We start from the raw sequence: 24,537 nt of genomic DNA on the forward strand, positions 1-24,537 counted from the left end.
TTTTTCCCCTTTTTTTTTCTTTTATTAGTTAAACCTTATAGCATCTAAATATTTGTACTATGGTACGGTTTTGAAAATTGTATTCATTGTGTTGGTCAGCTATCCTACACGTCTTGATTCATTCACATTATACATCACCCTGTTCACACGCACACTATCGGTTTGCGTTCACAAAAATTCCGGATAAAATGTCAATGAATCCGGAGTCAAAACACTTGAGGTAGGTAGTTTGACATCCGAATTCAACTATTAGATTAATATATGTGATGACGCAAATGCGTATTCTTATCAAGAGTATCAGTGCGTATGCTTTCTATTTACTATTTCTTGCGCAAAAATACCACGTTCATGCATAAATATTAATTTCACTCGCGAATGCGAATTTTCGCTTTTCTTATCTTAATTCAGGACATGGCAATAAGAGCTTCCCATGTGACTTTCAAGCACGGTCATCATTGCTTACGGTATTCTGACCTCTTGCTGTTTCTCTTTCATTTTCTTTTTTGAACCACTGTCCTTTTATAAACTTTGACATTTTCGAAATACCAAGGATTTTCTACCCAAGGAATAAATTATTTAACTTCGTACTTTATTTGGCCTTTTTAACTATTTTTATTCGAGCGTCACTGATGAGTCTTTGTAGACTTAACTCGCGTCTGGCGTACAACATGTTAATCCTGGTAATTTTTTTTTTATATCTACATGTCTTTTTATATAACTTGAATCTTTTGAGAGTTTGTTCAGGTGTTCATAAACCTTCTTAAAATAAGATATTCTTCAAAACCAAGTTTCCCTGTAAAATATTTGGATTGATTTAAGTAAAATCAGGAAATCCTTAAAATTCGAGATATTTTATGAGACCAAAATAAGTCTCTATATAAGAAGTCCAAATGAAGCTGGTGTGTTACTCTCAAGAAAAAAATACGAAACCTTCTTATAAGTTGCATGCCACAGGGTTTCACTTCACATGGAAAATGGACTTTAAATTTATCTGTACAACATCTACCATGAGTACAGACAACTTCAATAACGAGTTGAGAATATGAAAGCATCCATGCAGGAAACAAAATATAAAGATGTGATAGATAAAATAAATGCATCCAGATTATAAAGCAAACTGAGTGTTTAAATTTATATTGCGATTGGTTTGTGCAATTTGCATTATACATCAGGTTTATAGAAACTGGGATTTGCAATAGGATTATAAAAAATGATGTACAATCCCAAGTAATAAATGAAATAGTCAAGCTTTAAAATGTATATTCAAATAGTAGCTGTATATACACTTTTCTATTCACACCTATCCAACACTGCTTTCAACCGACTTGTGCAAGAATGTACACACTATTACATATTTTTAATAAAGGTAGTTTAACTTCATCATTATCTCCTTCTATCCACAGTCAATTATTTCAATTCAAAAGCAAACAAAAAAATTCAGCAACAATCTTTTGGTGACCAGTCAGCGGTCTTAGGTTCACGTATTGCTTTTCTTTTTTTGAGGAAAGCAACTCGTTTTCTTAAATAATGCTATAATGCATTTGATTGTTTTGTTTGTTATAAGAATTAATATACATTTAAAATCAAACTGGAGCAATTTCTACTAATCTTTAATTTCACGGGATCGCTGTTTTTATGGCGGTGTTTTTGATAGGTACACGGAAGTTAAATACCTAATTTAAAAATAAACTGGAGAATGTATTCTTCATTGTATGTCCGATTGCACAATTGAATGAAAGAAAGAATACTGTTACACTATATAAATCAACAGCCTAGGCAAAGAAGATGGAAGCCAACGTGTATTCCGTTCGTTCGGCAAACTATGAGGACTGTGAAGCTATTATGTCTCTTGTTATGGTAAGGTATAACATTAAATTAACTGAGGAGGTGAACAGTATCGCCAGCAATTTTATAAGAATTGTTATAGGAGATAATTAAAGGGGCATTAGCTGTCAAATTCATGTTCACTGATTTGACTCAAATTCTCATATCATATTTATAACATATTAAAACGTATATCCATCTTACAAAAAGTCTAAAATAAACAATTATCAATGCATGGACTCAATAATATGTATCAACATTTCGTGTGTATTTTTGTCTAGACGTCATCTAATGAACCATCGAGATGACCTCCGAAGACTGCCGACGGTCATATAAGTTAACCCGATATAAACATAAATATAAATATATACCGATAGCGACCACGTGCAATTGGATTTTTCTAGATCTGTTTGATTTCATATTGTAGGTTAAAAAATATGATTATCATCGTTTTTACCTGTATAAGAATGATTTTTTTGTGGATCGAATCAGTCAACCAAATGGTTCATCCTTGTTTCACTTTGAATGTTGACATTCTTTTACTTTTAATAGCTGAATACCTGCGTAACCCATCTCCAGCCAAATGGTTAAATTGAAGTTCACGTGAATACGGATTCAATGAGGTCGAATTATTCACTTGCATCCGCGATGTTTTTTAGCTTATTTTGACAAAATTGAACCAAATTGGCTACTAAAAGCGAATTATTAGAGATAATCCCGTAAACTTGTTACACATTGCAATACATTAAATGAAACCCTTTTCACAAAACTTTAAAGGAATTTATTTTATTTAAATATTCTTTATATCAGCACACACAACAGTTTCGTTTTAGAGAGTATTGTTCAGAGCTTATATCATTAAATAATCGAAAAATACATTTATAAATTTCGAATTTAATTGTAAAATCTTTAAGTTGATGGGGTTAATTCACAAAATATCTTAAGAGAAAAATACTCCCACGTTGTGATCATTTAAGAGTAACCTACCATTTATTTAATGCAGAGGATTTGTTTTTGAAAAGAGTTCCGGACAATGAAAAAAAAGCATTTTTTTTCAACTGGATATTTTTCACATGGATCATCGTTTGAATCTTTCAGTCATATAGAGAGCTCATATGACCAGTTTGCCTTGGATATTCAAGTACTTTACAACTCAGTTGACTCTGTCTAGGTTAGTCTATGGAAAGGTATATACTATGAAATTTAGAGCGAGGGTCTTGCCCCGAGCTCTTAATTTCATAGTATATACCTTTTCATAGACTATCCAATTTAGCACATATTTACAACTTGAGTAATCTTTTAATTGGTCTATAATTGATAGTTTATTTTGGCTGACTACTTGTATCACAGGTGTTTGTAAAACAGAGCTCATTAAAGAATTTTATGTTTTGTAAATCTACTCACCAGTATTATTGTTAGATATGTTATTTCAAAACGGGCCCTAGTGACTCCAGAATGAAAAGATGGTAGCTGCTGGTGTAAGTATGTATATTGACATAAAGCTGTGTTTTACTATCATAATACTTGTACTTCTTTACATGGTAAGATGACAAAATGAATTGACCAAAAGCAGACAATAATTAAATTGCAGTGGAAACTATACATGTTTTGAAAACACTTTTCAATTTCACAGTAAAACTAAAGCTATAACAAATTAAAATTATTTGAAACATATAGATATTTGTCCCCATAGAAAGTCTAGCGGAGAGCATTAAAAAGCAATTAACAATAATTATAGATCAGAGATTATAGGTTTTGTGTTTTTTTTCAAAGTAAAAAACTAAAAGATTTATCAGAATATGTATATATATATATAGATGGCACATTCTCTTTAGACATTATCACGGTTTTTCAATTCAATACATGCATGAAATATTTGCCACTGGACATTAAGCAACCAATAATCAATCAATTCATTCATGACGAAATAGATCAATTTCCCCAAGAAAGTTAATAAAAATCACCAAGTTGCCTTAATTTCCCTTCACAATAATTCATAGTACACACTTTTTTTGTGTACAAAGTATAATTGCATATGGTTGATAAATTATTACAATTTTACGATAGCGTTGTACTCTAATCAAGGTAAAAGAACCGTATGTGTTACTCTTTATTTAAAATAAAAAAAAAATTGCAATTGTCAAGAACATTTTTTAGATCCAAAATTTTTAATAGCAGGATATCTAAAAACCAATGTGAAAACTAATTACAAACTATTTAATTTAATTTGGAACACAGCATGTTATTTCAAAATAGCCAATGGCAATTTTTTTTTTCATATCTTGATTACGATACAATGAAATCTTACCCTTGTGGTCATTCATGCGTAGTTTAATACTTAGTACACGGAAAAAGTATGTACTATGAAAATTAGAAGGCATAATCAAGCAATATGATTGGACGAGAAGTTGTAAGTATGTGCTAAATTTATGTATATATCTATATGTATATATAATTAACTAAAAGACTTTTCTTTTTGTATAATGCTTTTATGTCCAGGGGAAACCGTTACATGTGCGTGTGATCCTTTTTGTCTCTTTGACCAAAGATAGTTATACATGTAGTCATAAACTAAATTGCAGTACTTGTCGATATACCATTCTTTTATATCACAAATTTGGGTCTTTTACTTACAAAACTTATTTTCTTGTTGAAGAATGAATGGTGCCCATTATTTCAATTTTTTGTCCTTTGTTTGTGTCTCACAACCAGATCCCCTTTTTCTTCCTATTTAAAAAAACATACGAGATGCCATCAGTACCAATTCATGACACAAAATAACGGAGTTAAACTTACAACAGAAGAAAGAAAAGGAAAATGGCTTTCATGGTTGTACTTAATCTAGAAGTCACAATGTGGTCTTTGGTATTGGAAAAAGTGACGTTGTGAAAATAATAACAATATTTCAATTTAAAACCATATTAAGGTGTTGCTTTTTTCCGTTGCGAGCAAATTTTGACCGCATTTTTAAAATTAATTTCCTAACTGTTCTAGATGTTGTAATCCTGTTGGTAGCTGCACTGCGTAGTTTATTTTTCTTGTATTGTTTAATGACAAATATAGTCGAGATATACAAAAAAGGGGAAGGAGTTACATTTTAAACTAGATTAACACCACCACACATTGTGCCGGTATTAAGTCGGACTGGAAAGGGGGTGTGGGGGTGTTCCATGTTACATATATAATATACTCATTTTCATTGCGATCTTAAAAAGGACGAAGTTGATATATAAACTGCCGTGCATTATTGTGTGTGTGTAAGTTGCGCCGATTTTTTTTTTTAATCAAATTGATTCTAAAAATAATTGGGAAGAAAAAAAACATACTTTGTTTCAGAAAAAAGATTAAAATTAAAATAAGGGACGGGAAAAAAATACGACACTGAGATTGAAAAAGTAATGTTCATGTATGTGCATGAGAAAAAAAATCCTCCCCCCCCCCCCCCCCAAAAAAAACAAAAAAACAAAAAAACCACACACTCAGAAAAGGAAGAATAGTCGTTGCATAATCATAAATACGTTTCTGTTGCCAAGGGTTTTTCACAAGTACAGTAGTTAGCAGAAAAGTTCCAGTTTCCTATATACACCAAACTATACAGTTTACCTATTTCGTAAAGTAAATGCAAATTTCATAAGGCTTGGTCAAAATAGCTTTTTACTGTCCAATATCCTGCAAGTACGAAAAGGACCGTACGAAAGTATATTTTGTCTATGTTTTGTAATTGCACAACTATTAAAAGTTAATTATGCATTTGTTCTAAAATAAAATTTTACACAAGATAAAAGTTAAAAGATACTAAGTGAAAAAAATTAGGCAACTGCAATGGTTAAATCGCGTTGACGTTCGAAAAAGATAATAGCAAACACACACATTGTAACTTTTGAAGCTAGTTAAATTCATTTTTATGTTTAAAGAACGTGTGATATCATAAAAAAAGGTTTATCAAAACATAAGAAACACGCCAATAAAGAATGTTTACGTTATGTAAGTATTCAATATTAATCAAAACACAAGGGTTATTCCTGTACTAGTTTTTAGAATTAGTTGATTTAGGCGTTGAAAACTTTTGGCGACCACACAGTTTAAATGTCTAAAATAAGTACGACGTAATAAGTGGCCGTTACAGACGAACGTTCACTTAATCTGACCCAGTCAATTGTAGACCCGAGCTCGCCAAGAAATGGTCTCGTCCACACTGTTATGAAAACGATAACATTTCACAATATCACTTTCATTAATGATTGAAAAAAAAAAAAAATCATATTTTAATTTTTTTTATATTTTATATCTCTTAGCTAATGTCCCTTTAAAATGAGAGAATTTATAAAATGGCACAGGTCATAAGGGGTCAAAATGATCGCTATTTCAACCAGAGTTCAAATTAGTGGATGTAAGCAAGTATAGGCCCCCGTATGGCCCGTAAAATCACAAACAGTATAGTCGGCTTTATAAGGCCCCGACATGAAAAATGTGAAACAATTCAAACGAGAAATTTAACGGCCTAATTTATAACAAAATTATTTACGAAAAACAAATATGACCGACACGAACCAACGACAAGTTTAGCTCGCCTGATCCAAAAGTTCTAAGGAAGTATTGACAACAATAGGTGTTAATCAAATGTTGTCCTCTGAAACCAATGAACCAATTGTAACCAAACTTGTATTTCTAACCTTAAAGTTCGAAGAGTTAGACCCGTCGATAGACAAATATCTATGCTAAAATACATAATATAGAACGAAAAATCGACATTGGTAGTAAAATTAGCTAAAACTAAATGAATAAATTTAATGTTTTCATGGCCCCGCTGACTTAGGTCGGGGTCATATAGTTTTAGCCTTGTCCGTCATTCCGTCATTCCGCTACGAACCGTTATACGGACTTTTTTTCTAAACGCCTTCACATATTAAGCAGATTTTTAGAATGTGCATGAGTAAACTATGATGAGTTACAGATCGAGTTTACGTTTGCATGGTTCCGCACCGCTGTTTTTTGCCAAAATTACGGGCTTTGGACTTAAGAAAATTTCGTGAAAATACGTTTGGTTTCGCTCCGTTGATTTTTAGAAGAAATACAGGCTTTGGAATTTTAAATTTTAAAAATGGCTTCAAGCTTGTTTGTGAGCAGGGCCATTCGTGTCGTTCCGACACATCTATTTTTCTCTTATGGTTGTGGCTTGTTATCTATTTTCCGAAATTAAATCCCTAGAGGTTATATGAAGCGGTATACAATTCTCACTCGTTATGAAACCTATTATAATAGTTGATGGCGAAAATTGCATTCAAACAATGCTACCACTATTATTTTTTTCATTGGATTGCTGTCTAATTGACGTATTCACACATTTCCCTCATTCATATGTAATAAAGCTTCCTCTTACTCCATGTAACAGCAGCCATGGTATTGTCTATCGACGTGCTTTTTACATGTTGTATCGAACTTTTTAGTCGGAAAAAGAAAAATTAGCACACTTATTGTACCGTAAGCAGGTTAGAAGAGCTTCACATTCTGTTTTTATACGGCCGCAAAAAAAAAAAAAGCGGTCGTATATTGGTATGACGTTGGCGTCGTCGTCGTCGTCCGAAGACACATTGGTTTTCGCACTCTAACTTTAGTTTAAGTGAATGGATCTCTTATGAAATTTTACCATAAGGTTCAATACCACAAAAGTAAAGTTGGGATTGATTTTGGGGGTTATGGTACCAACAGTTAAGGAATTAGGGGCCAAAAAAGGGGCAAAAAATAAGCATTTTTGTAACTTCCAGACATAACTTGTGTGTTAGTGTATGGATCTCTCTGACATTGTACCACAAGGTTCAATATCACAAAGGGAATGCTGGGATTGATTTTGGGGGTAATTGCCTTAAAATTTTAGGAATTAGGGGCAAAAAAAGGGGCAAAAAACAAGCATTTTTCTAGTTTCATGACAATAACTTGTGTGTAAGTGTATGGATCTTTCTGAAATTGTACTACAAGGTTCCATATCACAAAGGGAAAGCTGGAATTGAGTTTGGGGGTAATTGCCCAAAACGTTTAGGAAAAAGGGGCCAAAAATAAGCATTTTTCTAGTTTCCAGACAATAACTTGTGTTCAAGTGTATGGATCTCTCTGAAATTGTACTGCACGGTATCATACCACTAAAGGAAGGCTAGGATTGATCTTGGGGGTAATTGCCTCAAAATTTTAGGAATTAGGGGCCAAAAAGGGGCAAAAAACAAGCATTTTTCTAGTTTCAGGACAATAACTTGTGTGTAAGCGTATGGATCTTTATGAAATTGTACTACAAGGTTCCATATCACAAAGGAAAAGCTGGGTTTGAGTTTGGGGGTAATTGCTCTAAACGTTTAGGAATTTGGGGCCAAAAAGGGGCCAAAAAACAAGCATTTTTCTAGTTTTCAGACAATAACTTGTGTTCAAGTGTATGGATCTCTCTGAAATTGTACTGCAAGGTACCATACCACAAAGGGAAGGCTGTTATTGAGTTTTGGGGTAATGGATTATAAGGGGGTTCAAAAAATTGGGGGGGGGGGGGAGGGGGGGGGGGGTTTCCTTTTTTTTTCTTTAAAATTTTCCATTTTAAATTGGTTATTTCTGATTTATATATAAAAGCAAATAATAATGATATGGTTTGAATAGGTAAATTAATTTTTTTTAAGTTCTTAGACCACATTCATTCTGTGTCAAATATTTAATCACAATCCAAATTCAGAGCTGTATCAAGCTTGAATGTTGTGTCCATACTTGCCCCAACTGTTCAGGGTTCGACCTCTGCGGTCGTGTCAAGCTGCGCCCCAGCGGAGCATTTTATTATATTGTAGGAACTAGCTGCACATGTAAAGTGTGAACATGAAGTGAAAATCAAAGCAGACAGTAAGTATACTTTTTTTCATTTGAGTCCCAAGTTTTGCATTGGTGGTGGTAGTGGTTTTTTTATGCCATTGTTACTGCCAAATACATCGTAAGTTTCTTTAGCAGAGTTTTAAATGTATTTTGTGTTTTGTTAAAGTTGCAAATATGTAAAACTTAAGTTATATGTATAAAATGTTATAATAGAAAGGAAAGGATACGGGATATCCACCCATGATACAAAATCAGTACACGCACAGCAAGAAACTCAAAAAGCAAAGGAACAGCGCTATTATTGCTGTTCTTCATCTCAAAGTTACATTGAGGCCTTCAACACGATGCAAAATAAAAGTTTAAGACGGCCCCTAGCACCGATTTGAGCGGAATTCTTTGCAAACTGACGATCATGCCAAATTTAAAATGAAGGAAAAAGCCATGGAGTAAAATAAATAAAATAAATCTGGCAAAGAAATCAAACATTAACTGTCATAATTTAGCCCGACGATCACACTGAAGCGTGCAAAAATAACACAAACATTTAGACAACCACGGGGCACATCGAGATATATGTTAGATAACTTGGCAGGAAATAACGTATGTAAAGGGCAAATAATTCGGGTAAACTTATTTACATTATTAATCTTAGGTGACACAGAATAATGTTACGTTATTTCATATAACATATCACGGCCTTGCTGTGTAATTTCTATCTTGTTAAGTAGCATATTTTAAAGGACATTGTAATATGAATTGTAATCTTTCTTTTATCTAATTAGAATGAAGAGATAGAAAATAACCATTGCATTTACCTGAAGTATAAAAATTATACATATTATTGTTATATTTAGGGGCAAACTCGCTTTTACTTGCAATGATCAACACGAGGAAACCACTAGTTGAGCATGAACAGCAAATTTACTGTTTATTCTTTGGGAGCACCATATCCGTTCACCCAGCTTGTTAGTGGGGTTTCATCTTTAGATTTCTGTGTAGTTATCTACATTTAAACGCTAAGTTTAAAACTGGTTGTATATTGATTAGCCCCTAATCAATTTATTTTTTATAGCACTTAATCTGTTACAAATTATTCAACATATGCCAACATTTTTCATACAATTTTATGCCTAAATTTCAAAATGTTGGCATAGGCTGAATAAAGCATTAAACTTATATTTCTCAAAAAAAGTTTTGCAACACTTCCTCTCAAATTAATGGGGTCAAACCTTGAGAGCATATATCTTTGTAGTAAATGCTTAATAAGATCTTAAATTAACAGCATTCCTGATTTTAAGGATATTGAATTGATTAAATAAGTCAGTTTAGAAATCTAAAAAATTATGATAAAAATTTGGGGGTAAAAATGTGCCCCTACCAGTTTTTTTTTAAATTTTGTTCTTGCGAGGGGAATGTGTTAGTTTCTGTTCATATGTTAACAATGATGCCATCAGAATCACCACTTTTTTTAATTCTGTACGTTGTATGCATTTGTTTAACTAGACCATGTGCAAAAAATTGTTAAAATGGTCACTTTCAATTTTGAACTCTTTCCTCTAAGTTTGCGAACAGTGTAGCTGTCTGAAATTTGACCAACATAACTTTAACAAATGTTTGAAGATTAAGGAAGCACAAACTTGAAAGATAAATCAAGATTTTGCTGTACTTTATTTTTAGTCAGAAGTTGTGTTGCTAATTTTTTTCGAGTATATTATACATATTATCGTCTTGATTTGCATGTTAAAATTGTTACTGGACATTATAAAACAATTCATCGTCATCATCATATCAGCAATACGGGTTAGTTATCCTCTCTCACTTTATATTTCATTATACAAAATATAAAAGGGAGTTATTTTCTCTTCTCAACAATGTTTATTACTTTACTTGATTTGCTATATTTCTTCTAGCTCTCCAAAGAGACGGGTTTGGTAATAACAGTTTATTTCATTGTCTTGTTGCTGAAGTGAATAAAGGTATTTTTAGTTATAAACATTCCAATAACTAACAATTGCAATGATAGATTTAGCATTACTAAAAGACAACTAACTTGAATAAGGATTCGATAGCTACATGTCTATAATTTATCTAGTTCAATGAACTTGAACGTTTGTATCAGCATTTTTAATTACTAAAGGAACAATGTTGTAAATGTGAATTTGATAAGAATGTTTTAGTTTATTATAAAAACATGCGTTAAGCATATATTATTGTATGTTTTTATGCCCAAAATTGCCACACATTAATTGGATGGAAATCAACATATATAAGCTGATAAAAATATTCCAGATATGCATCGTCTAATAGGCCAGAAGTTCAGAACTGTATTCATTCATTTCCGACAAATACGACAGAAAATAATGTAACATAAGAACCGAATGTATCAAATAGAAATGCAATGGTCCATGTATGAATGGTAGAAAATAAAAACTTCAACGGATACTAAGTATAATGTCATTGCATCTGAGTTCTGTTTTGTCAAGGATCTTAATTGTAATATAAATAAAAAGCGATGTTGGTTCGTGTCAGTTGGGTAACAAAGAGACAGGCAACAACAAAACGGACATGCAAAAACAGTCCAACAATTATATATTAGTGTCTTCACAATATGTCAAGCTCTAATCTAGTAGAAAAACATTGTGAATAATTTTGACTACCACTCATAAAGATCAACAATCAACTACAAAATCTTCCAAATAACAAAAAAGGGAAACATTTACAAGATAAGATAGTGTTTATCTACCATGTCAGAATTCTGGATCCCAAATAATATCATTCATCTAAATAATGGAATTTATCGAAATCGATTAGAATGCTTAAAAGTACAATGATTCAATTTTTCATTCCTTTCAGACGTAATTGGATATTTGTTATATTATTATACTTATTCCCCTTGGGTTGGTAAAACAGTGTATATGGAGGACTTCTATGTGAAACCTGAACATAGAAATAATGGAATAGGTACTAACTTATTAAAGACTGCTGTCAAGGTAAAACAATATGTCATCTAAACTATTTTTATAATATCTGTGGCAAGAGAGAGGCGAAAGATACCAAAGGGACATTCAAACTCAGAAGTCAAAAATAAACTGACAACGCCATGGCTGAAAAAGAAAAAGACCAACAGACGAACAATAGTACACAAAACACAACATAGAAAACTAAAGACTGAGCAACACGAACCCCACCAAAAACTGGGGTGATCTTAGGTGCTCCGTAAGGGTAAGCAGATCCTGTTCCACATGTGGCACCCGTCGTGTTCCTCGTGTTAGTACAAACCCGGTAATAAGTCTTAATTCGGTAGGTCACATTCGGGGAAAGGGGACGGGATTGTAGTTACGACAATTGGAAAATATCCGCTGTCATCTGGGAAACGTATATTCCATAACGGTCAACCAACTCGTGATGGCGTCCGTAAAATTTATGAAGGGATGATTTCAAGTTCACCACTTGGAACTCTTGGTTTAATAGCTTCTTTGTGAGCAGCAACCCTCTATAAAGGAAATTATGATAGGAAAAACAAGCCCTGGAATATCGCACCAACTGGGAGATATATACTCCTTTACAGGCGCTGCTGGAATGTTACTACATATAAATGGAAAGTTCACAATTGGGAAGCTGAAATCATCCCTTGAAATCAAGTATTCTAAACATGTATACTAAGAAAAGTTGGATCTAAGGATAAGGCATGTCAAAATTAAATGCTGAATATGTGTATTTGAAAAGAAGTTTTATATTTGTAAAAATGATAATTCCCTTCCTTGGTAGACCTAAAATAGAGGTCATGAAATGACAGTGAATGCAGGGAAATGTTAAAATTACTTAACATCATAACAAATTCATGCAAACATGCAGCAAATTAAATGAGAAAAATACTATAAAGCACAAGCATTGACATAAACAAAAGGATATATGTATTTACAAGAGAAATTATTCTTTTTAATTATGAAATAGGTTATAACTAATTTATTACCTAGTTAAAGATTTATTGCAATATAAAATTGTAGCAATTTAGAAAATGAACTAAATTCAAAATATTTTGCAAAAAAGCATCATTCATATTGAACCAATGAACAGTATATTTGGAAACCTAAAGGAGAAGGTATGATAAGACCCCTTGAATCAAAAGGTATTATAAATCTACCAAAGTATAATAAATCTATCAAATATTATAAATCTAGCAAAGTATTATAAATATACCAAATAACACTTCAGTGGCGGATCCAGAACTTTTCATAAAGGGGGGGGGGGGGGGGGGGGGGGACGCTGACTGACCTAAGGGGGGCCCGCTCCAGTCATGCTTCAGTGATTCCCTATATAACCAACCAAATTTTCCCCACGGAAGGGGGCATCACAAGTGACCTTTCTGCACTATTTAAAGATACCATATTACATCAACTTGTCAATTTATTTATTAAACTAACATAAAGAAAATCTTTAATAAATTAACCCTTTTTGAAATTTCAGGGGCCAAATTCATGATAATGGCTGGTATCATACCCCCCTTCATTATAAGTGATGCAATAAAGGCAACAGTAGTATACCGCTGTTCGAAATTCATAAATCGATTGAGAAAAAACAAATCCGAGTTACAAACTAAAACTGAGGGAAACACATCAACTATAAGAGGAGAACAACGACACAACAGAAACACTAAAATGCAACACACACAGAAACGAACTAAAACATAACAATAGCCAGTTTCCTGACTTGGTACAGGACATTTAAAAAAAAATGTGGGTTGAACCTGGTTTTGTGGCTAACCAAACCTCCCGCTTTAATGGCAATGTTAAATATAACACTAAAATGGCAACATTACATAATAAGACTACAATACAAATAAATGGAAGAACATACAGGACAGAGAAACACACAAATAAACAATACGATAGAACATTACGACAAGCTAATAGTTATTAAAGGTACGAGGTAATAGCAAGTATTTTGCTTGGACAATAATTCCACCAACCACTGATAAAAAGAACAATATATCATTAAGCACATATACATGTTTAATGATTTTATATGTGTTTTTGTAATTTAGGTATTTCTGGATACTCACTGCAATTGTATGGAATGGGCAGTACCATGCTGGAATAAAGTGGCTGTCGATTATTACAAGCAAAAAGGAGCTATTAATCTGACTGAAACTGAACAACTTCATATATATAGACTTACAGAAGAAGCAATGCAGAATTTATTGAGTAAATAAACAGGAAAATCGTTTTACTTTAATGGAGGCAGCAGGCGTATTTAAGAAGAGTTATACGAGAATGTAGAAGGGAATTTGTTTCCCAAAATATTGTGCTTATTTGTCATCACATTGTAAATATTTCATATTGTATTTACGGGATAGTTTTAAAATTATATTGGTAGGTAATTGTACATTAGGCAACCTTTTTATGTTATAAAATGTATATAAGTCGATGTAAAATATAAGGCAAAGTTATAGACTTCATCTTGTTTCATATTCCTCCTATTTTCTTTTGCATGAAATAGTTGCCACTGGAAGTTTCAGCAACCAACAATAATCTGTTTCCTTATCTAATGATTCAAACTTCACAATATTTGTTTTATGAAAAACAGCTCCCAGGGGCCTTTTAAAAGGGCATGCGGTATGGGTTTAACCCATTGTTGAAGGCCGTACAGTGACCTTTAGTTGTTAATTTGTGTCATTTGGTCTCTTTTGGACAGTTGTCACATTAACAATCATACCACATCTTCTTATTTTTATACTTAATGGGTTTCAAATTTCGTCAAATTATTTTTTCCCATACAGAGAAATCTGATTTTCAAAAGTGTATATCATCCAGGATTATGCAATAAGTCAACTTTATAGATTATATAAAGTATTCACATTCTTTATGAAATTGACATTGATGGACTGACAAGGAAAAGGTGAGTTTAATTCGTGCAATTTGAGAAAATGATACAAGTACATATAAATAATGACTTCAGAATTTAAGATGAGAGTTCTTATTATTCCGACTCGTATTTAGTTGCTTTTTTACACAATGATAAAGTTAAAATATTTATAAATTTACAACAAATGATGATGCACTTAAGGATGTTCGCTCCTCTTGTTTTTGATTTTTTGTCAGATATTCGGAATCCTCTGGTTTTGTCCATAGTTTTTCCATTAAGAAATTTTGTCCACTAACCCCTACTTTTCTTTTCATAATTTTATTACATATAGTTTAAAAAGCATATTTGAAAATCTTATAAAATCCTTGTTATTTTTTCAATGTTTTTGAAAGAAAAACGGTGCCAATGTTAAATGTATGAAAAATCTAGAGAGAATCATTTCCCGCCAAATTTTCAATGGCTTATATCTCGAAAACAAGCACACGGACCCTTCATTTTTTTCTGCTTTTTTAGTTCCTTCATTTATATACTATCAATTTATGACAGTCTTTCAAAAAGCTTGTTATTTTGAAACAGAGTAGCGAACATCCTTAAATAACTTTTAGAGAAATAATCTAGCCTGATTTTGCAACTTATGATAAATATCATAATCAGGTAAACAAATAATTCTAGGAGAGGAATTTGTATTAGTGACTTGTCACTTGTTTTCCAATCTTGCATTGCGTTGCTGTACGTTTTTATTTTAATACACTACAAACCTATGTGATATTTAGTTAAACCACTACAAACATGTGTGATATTACAGTTAAGCCACTACAAACATATGTGATATTTCCGTCAAACCACTACAAACATATGTGATATTTCAGATAGACCACTATTAAAATATGTGAAATTTCAGATGAACCACTACAAAGACGTGTGATATTTCAGATAAACCACTACAAACATATGTGATATTGTAGATAAACCACTGCAAATATATGTGATATTGTAGATATACCACTGCAAATATATGTGATATTGTAGATATACCACTACAAACATATGTGATATTGTAGATATACCACTACAAATATATATGATATTGTAGATATACCACTGCAAATATATGTGATATTGTAGATATACCACTACAAACATATGTGATATTGTAGATAAACCACTACATATATATTTGATATTGTAGATAAACCACTACAAACATATGTGATATTTCAGATAAACCACTCCAAATATATGTGATATTGTAGATAAACCACTTCTTGTCGGATATGCTTTGTATCATTACACATACTCTACATGGGAGGGTAGGAGTATTTACATGGGAGATCTATATGTTAAACCGGAATTCAAAAAGAAAATTGAAAATATAGTTAAATCTTATGTTCCTAAAATGCGCGCTACAATAGCCTAAGTAAGAAATTATCGTAAAAACTGTACAATATGGTGTATGAAAGAATAGCATCTATAGTTTTTTTGCCATATTGTCCAATACATTGAATGCAATACAGTATAAAAAAATGACAACTATTTATTAAAAAAAAAACATTGATTGCTAGAAGATAATTCAAACATTAAAATAATTAAATATTTTCTTTATTCTTCATTTACTGAAAGTTCATTTCATAAGGAATGTGAATATGAATAAAAGGGAATGGGGTTTAAAAAAACGTCTATGCGACAGCATTCTTACAACACAAAGTCACATCAAATCAAAGTACATCAACAATATACAAGAGTCCATACAATATGTTAAGTTACATTCGCCTCGACTTCAGCCAAGAAAAATGTAAATACATTGAACAGAGATTAAAAGATCTGACCAGCCTTCAGCCATCTTATCTCGTTCAGTGATATAATAAAATGTACAAGAGAGAATAATTAAACAATAAAACTCAGAAATACAATGCCTTTATACCTGTATAACATAGACAAAACTAAATATTATATATACAATGCTCACAGTTTCTGTGAACATACTAACTGTGCTCTACGTCTAATATCATGCATCCCACACTAATCTATCACTGTTGTGTTAACATGAATTATGATTAATATGGTCATGATTATAAATTAATTGTTTACGAAATTTTGCATTTTTCGAACTTTCTACCCCAGGTATAGATTATTTTAGCTGTATTTAGCAAAACATTTAAAAATTTTGGGTTCTCAATGCACTTAACTTCGTACTTTATTTGGCCTTTTTAACTTTTTTGGGGTCTTTTGTAGACGAAACGCGCGTCTGGCGTATAAAATTTTAATCCTGGTATCTATGATTTTATCTATAGCATGCACATTTTGCTTTTCGCATTTATGTGTTTGTTATCAACGTTTTAGCAACCATAGAAACCTATAAAAACAAAGTAAAATCATCGAAAAAAAAACACCTTTTTTATTTCAAATATGAATAGAGATGCAGTGTCCGCGGCTAGATTTTGTTGTGTTAAATTGGAATGTTAATTCGATAGACTACTACAAACAGAAAAGTGCTTTTGATTTGACCGGGACATGAAAATGACATCTATTTCGTATGAAAGCGTTCATAACTTTAAGCAACAGTTGTAAATGAATATATACTGACATCACAGTAGACATATGCCCACCCCGCGTTTTTACAAGAGATGGTGTGTAAAATGTAAAATAGAAAAAATACCGAACTCCACGGAAAATTCAAAACGGAAAGTCCTTTAAAAATGTCAAAATCAAAAGCTCAAACACATCAAACAAATGGAAAACAACTGTCACTTATTTGTACGTCAATCATTCCCGTATCACCTCAATTGAATTTATAAAAAATAGCATTATTAATATAAACAATAATTAAGTCTTTTCTCGGTGTTTTGTAAATAAATAATTCAGTTACATAAATTAACAAGCGCACAATATATGTTAATAGTGATGTTAGGTTGCTGTCTCGTTTACCCTCACATCGCGTTTCGTTCATCAAGATCTGACGCACCTGATTGTTTATATATGAAGGTTTGGGTGATGTTAGGGAATAATGGGCAAACAATAAAGAATAGAGAAAATGAGCCCCAAAACATTTAAAAAAATTAATTAAGGGTACTTAAATGTAAAGAATAGAGAATAATAAGCAAAATAGATAAAGAATAAAGAAAATCGGCTAACAAATAAGGAATATAGAATATCGGGGTGCTTACATATGTCCAAATATAGAGGATAGAGAATAATGAAGTGCTAAAACATATCCAATTATAAAGAATAGAGAATAATGGGCAAAATATATAAAAATTAGAGAGAAAAACGGCCTACAAAATTAAAGAATACAGATATGAAATCCCCTATATAGACCATCATATATATTGTGTAATTACGTTTCAGACGAAATTGAATAGAAAGTATATTTTACGAGTTTTTGCTTATCTTGCATGGTGTCATTACATAGCTACATTTGTAGGTATTTTAACCAAACCATTTTTTAAAATCATGCTACAATGCATTTGATTGTTTTGTATGTTAAAACCAAATTGGAGAAATGTCTTATGATCTTTAATTACATGGGTTCGCTATTTGTACGACAGTTTCCTGACTGAGATTACTATTATTTATAACACATGTAAATAAACTCATCATGCAGAGATACCAGGATTGAAATTTTGTATTTGCGCCAGACGCGCGTTTCGTCTACAAAAGACTCTTCAGTGACGCTCGAATCAAAAAAAGTTAAAAAGGCCAAATAATTGTGACAAAAATACAGTTGAAGCATAAGACAATATTTGTAATTCATTGTTTAATTGAAATCCATCATAAATTACCCGTTTGAACAATACGTTAACGAAAACTTCATTAAAAATCATCACTTTATCCTTGGTTGCTCTTCTTACCTTACCTTACCGCTGAATCTTTCTCCGTCCTTCAGGACAACCTCTTAGTAGAGTACAATAGTATATATGACCCTCCACCATCCAAAATATCATACAAATATGTATTTACAGTTTATATACAAGTCCGCAATTGGTAGTTTAATTGTTATCACTAGTTCTGTTAAATCAGTTTAATACTCAATCAGTATACACTTATTTTGAATGTTTCTTCTGCATACTTAAGGGTTCTGGCTCTTATAGTATGCAGTTCATACAATTTTCTGGATATTAATTCACATAGTTGTTCTGTTTTTCTATCCAATAATAAATCTGAATTCTGATGTCTAAGTTTAGTACAATCCATAATTAATTGTGTCTGGGTATTTGCAGACAATTTATAAAAGGAAATGGATGCATCTTTAAGTATATTATCTTCAATTTGATTTATGAAGGGACTTTTTATAGGTTCTAGAACCTTACATTTTAATAGTAGATGTTCAATGTCTTCGTCTTCATCATCACAGAGTTTACACAAAGGAGATTTACTTTTTGTAAAGCTAGCACGTTTGTTTTGTGTCATAAAAGTTCCTGTGACTAATTTAAGTTTGATCGCAATCGATAGCGCACCTTTCTTCGGGGTCCGCGCTATTGGTATATACAGTGTACGAATTCATTCATTTGTTGCCCAAAAAGGCGCAAGCCAGGGCCGGCCGTGTGAGGTCTTTATAGCCAGTCAAGGTTGTTAAAAACCCACATAAGTAAACATTTGTTATTTGGCTGTTGATGGTTACGCATCGGAAAGTGAATACCAGCAAATAAAGAAGGTTTAACTGAGAAGTTAGTAAACCAATAAGTTCAAGTTGAAAGCTTGCGGTTTGAAGCAAGCAGTTAAGAAGCTACCGGGTTGTTCTGAAACTGTAATTTCCCACTGGAATGTTCATAGTCCCTCGAACGGGTAGCCTGTGCGGATTGTCTCTTGAGAACATTCAGCTGTTGTGATGCCTTTCTACACAAGTTACTTATATGTGCATCAAATTTTAGTTGGTAATCAATATCAATTCCAAGTAACTGGACGGTTTCTTCACATGATATAATATTTTGCTGAATTTGTATAGATGGATTTTTTGCAAAGGTTCTTTTCCCTACAGCAATAACTTGAAATTTATCAGGATTTGCCTGCATCTTATTTTCTTTAAACCAATCAATCAGCACTTGAGACTCAGATTCTAATATAGATACGAGATGGTCATAACTATTAGCTCAAATAATTATGACGTCTTGGAAGGCTATCTACATTAGGATCTGAGTCTCAAGTGCTGATTGATTGGTTTAAAGAAAATAAGATGCAGGCAAATCCTGATAAATTTCAAGTTATTGCTGTAGGGAAAAGAACCTTTGCAAAAAATCCATCTATACAAATTCAGCAAAATATTTTATCATGTGAAGAAACCGTTAATTTACTAGGAATTGATATTGATTACCAACTAAAATTTGATGCACATATAAGTAACTTGTGTAGAAAGGCATCACAACAGCTGAATGTTCTCAAGAGAATTGGATCCTTTTTAAACAGATTAAATAAACTTACAATTTTTCATACTTTCATTTTGAGTAATTTTAATTTTTGCCCTTTGGCTTGGCATTTTTGTACAGAGAAAAATTCTAAAAAACTGGAAAAAATACAAGAGAGAGCATTAAGATTTGTATATGACGACTACCGGGTATTTATCATCCTCTGAAACTCTTCTTGAGAACGCAAAGGTTCCAACCCTACAAGTAAGACGCACCAGGACAATGGCACTTGAGACTGATAAAATTTTAAATAATTTGGCTCCTTTATGCTTACAAAATTTGCTCCAAATTAAACACACTAAATATTCTTTTAGATACAGTAATATTTTGGAAATACCACAGGTAAGAACTACCTCATATGGAAAAAAACTTTTAGCTTTGCTGCTGTTTCTTTATGGAATAGCTTACCAGACCATTTCAGGACTGTTAACAGCTTCTCACATTTTAGAAGACTTGTTCAGTCCTTGAGTGGAACAGACTGTTTTTGATCTGCCTGTAGGTAATTTGTGTTACATTATTTATGCTTTTTATGCTGCATTAACAGCTTGCATTGCAACTGAAATTTTGTTTTTACATTTTAATAATTACAAGATTTGAAACTTTTACTTTATAAATTATTTTAAAAATTTTAAACTGCAAATTTTTAAAATTATTCCTGTATTAGTGCTTCATATATATGTTTTGGCATTTAGCAAGATGCATGTATATGCTAGAGTTAAATGTGGTCCTGTTTTTTATTATTTATTTGCATGCTGCATGCCTTGTTTTATTTGTTATTGCATATGTTTTTATATTCGGTGAAAAGCTCATTAGAGCTTATGTTTGTATGTTTGTCAATATGCCGAATCAAAATAAAGTTTGACTTACTTACTTTTTAGTATATATATATAAAGTTATGTGTATCTTCTCATAAGTTACAAATAGAACTAGGTAGATATCAGGGTATTTATTCCCTGACTTAACAGAATATGTAATAAATGTTCTTCCAACACTGTCGAAGACGAGGCTCATTTTCTTTTTGATTGCAACAAATTTGAGGATGATAGAAATTATATGTTAGCTAGCATTGCAAAATGTAATTCTTATTTTAATAATATGAGCAGTCACAACAAAATCATCTGGTTATTTAGTGTAGAAAATGTTAGTATATGTAATTTTATATACAAACATCTTCCTTAGTGAATATTATTTAATGGGAATCTATATGTGTATGTACATTTGATTGGACATCTTAGAAATAAATATTGATCTGAATACTAGTTAATTTTTTATATACATATATATATATATATATATATATGTTAATAGAATACATAATTTATTCAAATGTTCTCTTATATCATTAAGACATCGTCCCCTGGTATCAACTGCATTAAAGTTACCTATGATGCTACCTTGTTTGCTTTTGATACAGGTAGGAACGAGACATTTACACATATTTGACATGCCTATGGTCCATAAGGTATCGCCCCCTGGTGTCAGCTGCCTTTAGGAAACCATAATGCTTTTCTATTTGCTGCTGACACAGGATGGCCCGTAGACATGCTTAACTTTTTTTTTGCTTGTTGATTATATGTTTATCTAAACTAATTATGTGCTATATATATATATGTATAAAATTGAGAATAGAAATGGGGAATGTGTCAAAGAGACAACAACCCGACCATAGAGCAGACAACAGCCGAAGGCCACCAATGGGTCTTCAATGCAGCGAGAAACTCACGCACCCGAAGGCGTCCTTCAGCTGGCCCCTAAACAAATATGTATACTAGTTCAGTGATAATGGACGTCATACTAAACTCCAAATTATACACAAGAAACTAAAATTAAAAATGATACAAGACTAACAAAGGCCAGAGGCTCCTGACTTGGGATATCTATTTTGTCTATTTGTTTGTTGTCAGTATATCAATCACACTTGCATTATATATTTAAAATTATAAGTTCTTTGTCTATATATTACTTTAAGAACTTAAATTGTTCTTTATTTTTTTTTTTATTTCATTGTTTGTATTGTATTGTGAATTGTATTTATGTCTAATTCCTGGTATTTCCTTATCTTATGAACTAAACATCATAGTTTTTGTCTCACCTTGACGGAGTCAAAAAGTGAGTCTTAGGTATACTGTTCCAGCAGTGCAGCGTGAAATAAATGAAAACAACGCAATATAAGTTTCATGCATCCGAAGCACTTTTCTGGATTTACCTTCATCATCTTATACATCCTTTACTTTCCAATATTTAGCTTTGAGAGTTCCTGATAAAGGTAAATCCAGAAAAGTGCTTCTGATGCATGCATTTTTAAAGTGTTGTTTTTGTTATCTAGATCAGATACATTTGAAAACAAATAATTATTCAGAATGGATAACCATCATAAACAATTCAAATAACTAGCAAGTATTAATCTGTCATTTTGCATCTGACAAAGGAATATGAGAGTTTAATTAAGAAGGAACTTCTGGGAAAATTTGGTTTATTTGTAAGTTTGGATTGACTTTAAACTAGCTTATAGTGACTGTGTATATACTCTCAGTATGGTACCTTGTGTTTTTTCGTCCTATTTTTAAGTTTTTTTTGTGTTTAATGCTGATCTGCTAAGCCTTTGTCAACTGATTTTATAGTTTGTTTATGTTGTCTTGTTACACCATCTGCCCATGTTCGGGGGAAGGTTGTGTGCTGACAAACTTGTCTCGTCAGGAGCCTCACATTTAGTGGTTGCTTTTGGTTGCTGTATGCCTTATTTGTTTTAACTTTGATGCATTTAGCATAAATCAGAACATTGGTTTGTATGTGTGAATTATTTCACAATTTTGTCACGACACGGTATTGGTTTTGCTCATTGTTGAAGGGCATACAGTGCCCTTTAGTCGTTTACAATCTCGTCCTTTGGTCTCTAAAGGATAGTTGTCTCATAGGCACCCATACCACATCTTATTTTTATACTCCATAAATTTGATGTGTTTACCAGATATGTTTTGGGTTCAAACTGACCTAAATATTTTGTTTATCTTTTAGATGACAAAACATTATTTTGGGTGACAATTTCTCCATATTAATTTGCCCAAAATTTTCCTAAAATGTGCCTATTGTTGAAAATAAATCATAGAATCTGTCTTCAGACCTCACTTTAATGAAGTACATAGCAATCCAAACTGTGATATAAAGCCAAAGTTAATATGTACATACATTTTGTGAAGGCCTTACATCTGAACTCTTTAAAAAAGTGATTCATAATGGCTTCAAAACATTTCATATTTTCTATGAATTTGCAAGGCCAAAAAGCCCCAGATGTACCATCTCCTTTGATTGAAATGCGCAAGTGGCCCCTAGTGTGAAAGAAGTGGGCCTTGACTAATGAATGATAACTTGATATAAGTCATTGTCAATAAACACATATTTTTGAAAACACTTTGCTCAGATCACACCTTGATACCATAGTTGAGCTACAATTGATAATTATGCACCTATCATTGATTTTTTTTTTTGGGGGGGGGGGGGGGGCATGTTTATTTATTTATTTATCACCTCAAATGATTTTTTTTCATTTATTCAAAAACAAACAATGTTTTTCAATAACACAATGACATTTGCTTACTTTTTCTTAATTTCCAATGGAAACAAATTATTTTTTTTCATTTCATTTCTGAAACAGATTACTATTTTTCTAAAAATTTAGCTTCAAAGAAGCAACAACCAAGCTCCCTGCAAAAGATGAATGGCTGGTGCATGACAAAAGCTTAGAAACAAAAACACTGAGTTGTCCTACAATTGATTTGTGTGTATATTGGATATCCCTCAGCAATTCAGCTGGCCATTGCCATTTTAAGAATGTTACTTAACAAACAACATTGACCGAGGTCACTAATTACGAGATGGTCCTCCTAGATAACCTTCACTGGAACAGGAGTATAATTCATCGTAATCAATACAACAAGAGTGCACACGCTGAAATGTCTCGCCTGTTTTACTGACCATTGATTTTATGTTGAAAGTCTTAAAGATAAAGGTTTTACTACAAGTATCACATACACTTACCGGTAACATTCTTAAAGATCCATGACAATGAGGTCAAGGTCAGATAAAAACTGTCACACAGACATGTACACCTTACAATTATTCCATACACCAAATATAGTTGAACCATTGCTATTAGTATATGAAAAACAGACCAAAACACTAAAACTTAACATTGACCAATGAACCATGAAAATGAGGTCAAGGTCAGATGACAACAGCTAGACAGACATGTACACCTTACAATCATTCCATACACTAAATATAGTTGACCTATTGCTTACAGTACTTGAAAAACAGACCAATTCACAAAAAATTAACAAATGACCAATGAACCATGAAAATGATGTAAAGGTCAGATGAACCTGCCAGTCTGACATGTACCCCTTACAATCAATCCATACACCACATATGGTTGACCTGCTGCTTGTAGTATTTGAGAAACAGACCTAATCACGTACCGGGTAACTTAAACCTTGATCACTGATCCATGAATTGAGGTCGAGGTCAGGTTAACCCTGTCTGTCCGACATGTAGATGTTGCAAGAAACCTATTTACCAAATATAGTTATCCTATTACTAATAATAAGTGAGA

General features: G+C 32.3%; 2 protein-coding genes across 2 annotated transcripts in view; both read left to right on the forward strand.

Annotated features, from left to right (window-relative positions):
• LOC127737595 (thialysine N-epsilon-acetyltransferase-like) overlaps positions 1–14,109 on the forward strand; it is a 34,657-nt gene extending 20,548 nt beyond the window's left edge. The window contains exons 5-8 of the mRNA XM_052248430.1: positions 8,643–8,694; positions 10,575–10,640; positions 11,518–11,654; positions 13,709–14,109. Of these exons, the coding sequence (XP_052104390.1) occupies positions 8,643–8,694; positions 10,575–10,640; positions 11,518–11,654; positions 13,709–13,876 (423 nt within the window). The 3' untranslated portion in view covers positions 13,877–14,109. The remainder of the gene's footprint in view (positions 1–8,642; positions 8,695–10,574; positions 10,641–11,517; positions 11,655–13,708) is intronic.
• A 1,645-nt stretch (positions 14,110–15,754) lies between these two features.
• LOC127699243 (thialysine N-epsilon-acetyltransferase-like) lies at positions 15,755–17,125 on the forward strand (the record flags this gene model as incomplete). The annotated part of the gene is made up of 2 exons (XM_052202999.1): positions 15,755–15,943; positions 16,940–17,125. Coding segments are annotated over 2 exons (294 nt in total), but the record flags the coding sequence as incomplete, so codon positions are not given.
• Between the last annotated feature and the right edge of the window lie 7,412 nt (positions 17,126–24,537).

This window comes from Mytilus californianus, unplaced genomic scaffold (genome assembly GCF_021869535.1).
Source record: "Mytilus californianus isolate M0D057914Y unplaced genomic scaffold, xbMytCali1.0.p SCAF_4, whole genome shotgun sequence".
Classification (NCBI taxonomy): domain Eukaryota; kingdom Metazoa; phylum Mollusca; class Bivalvia; order Mytilida; family Mytilidae; genus Mytilus; species Mytilus californianus.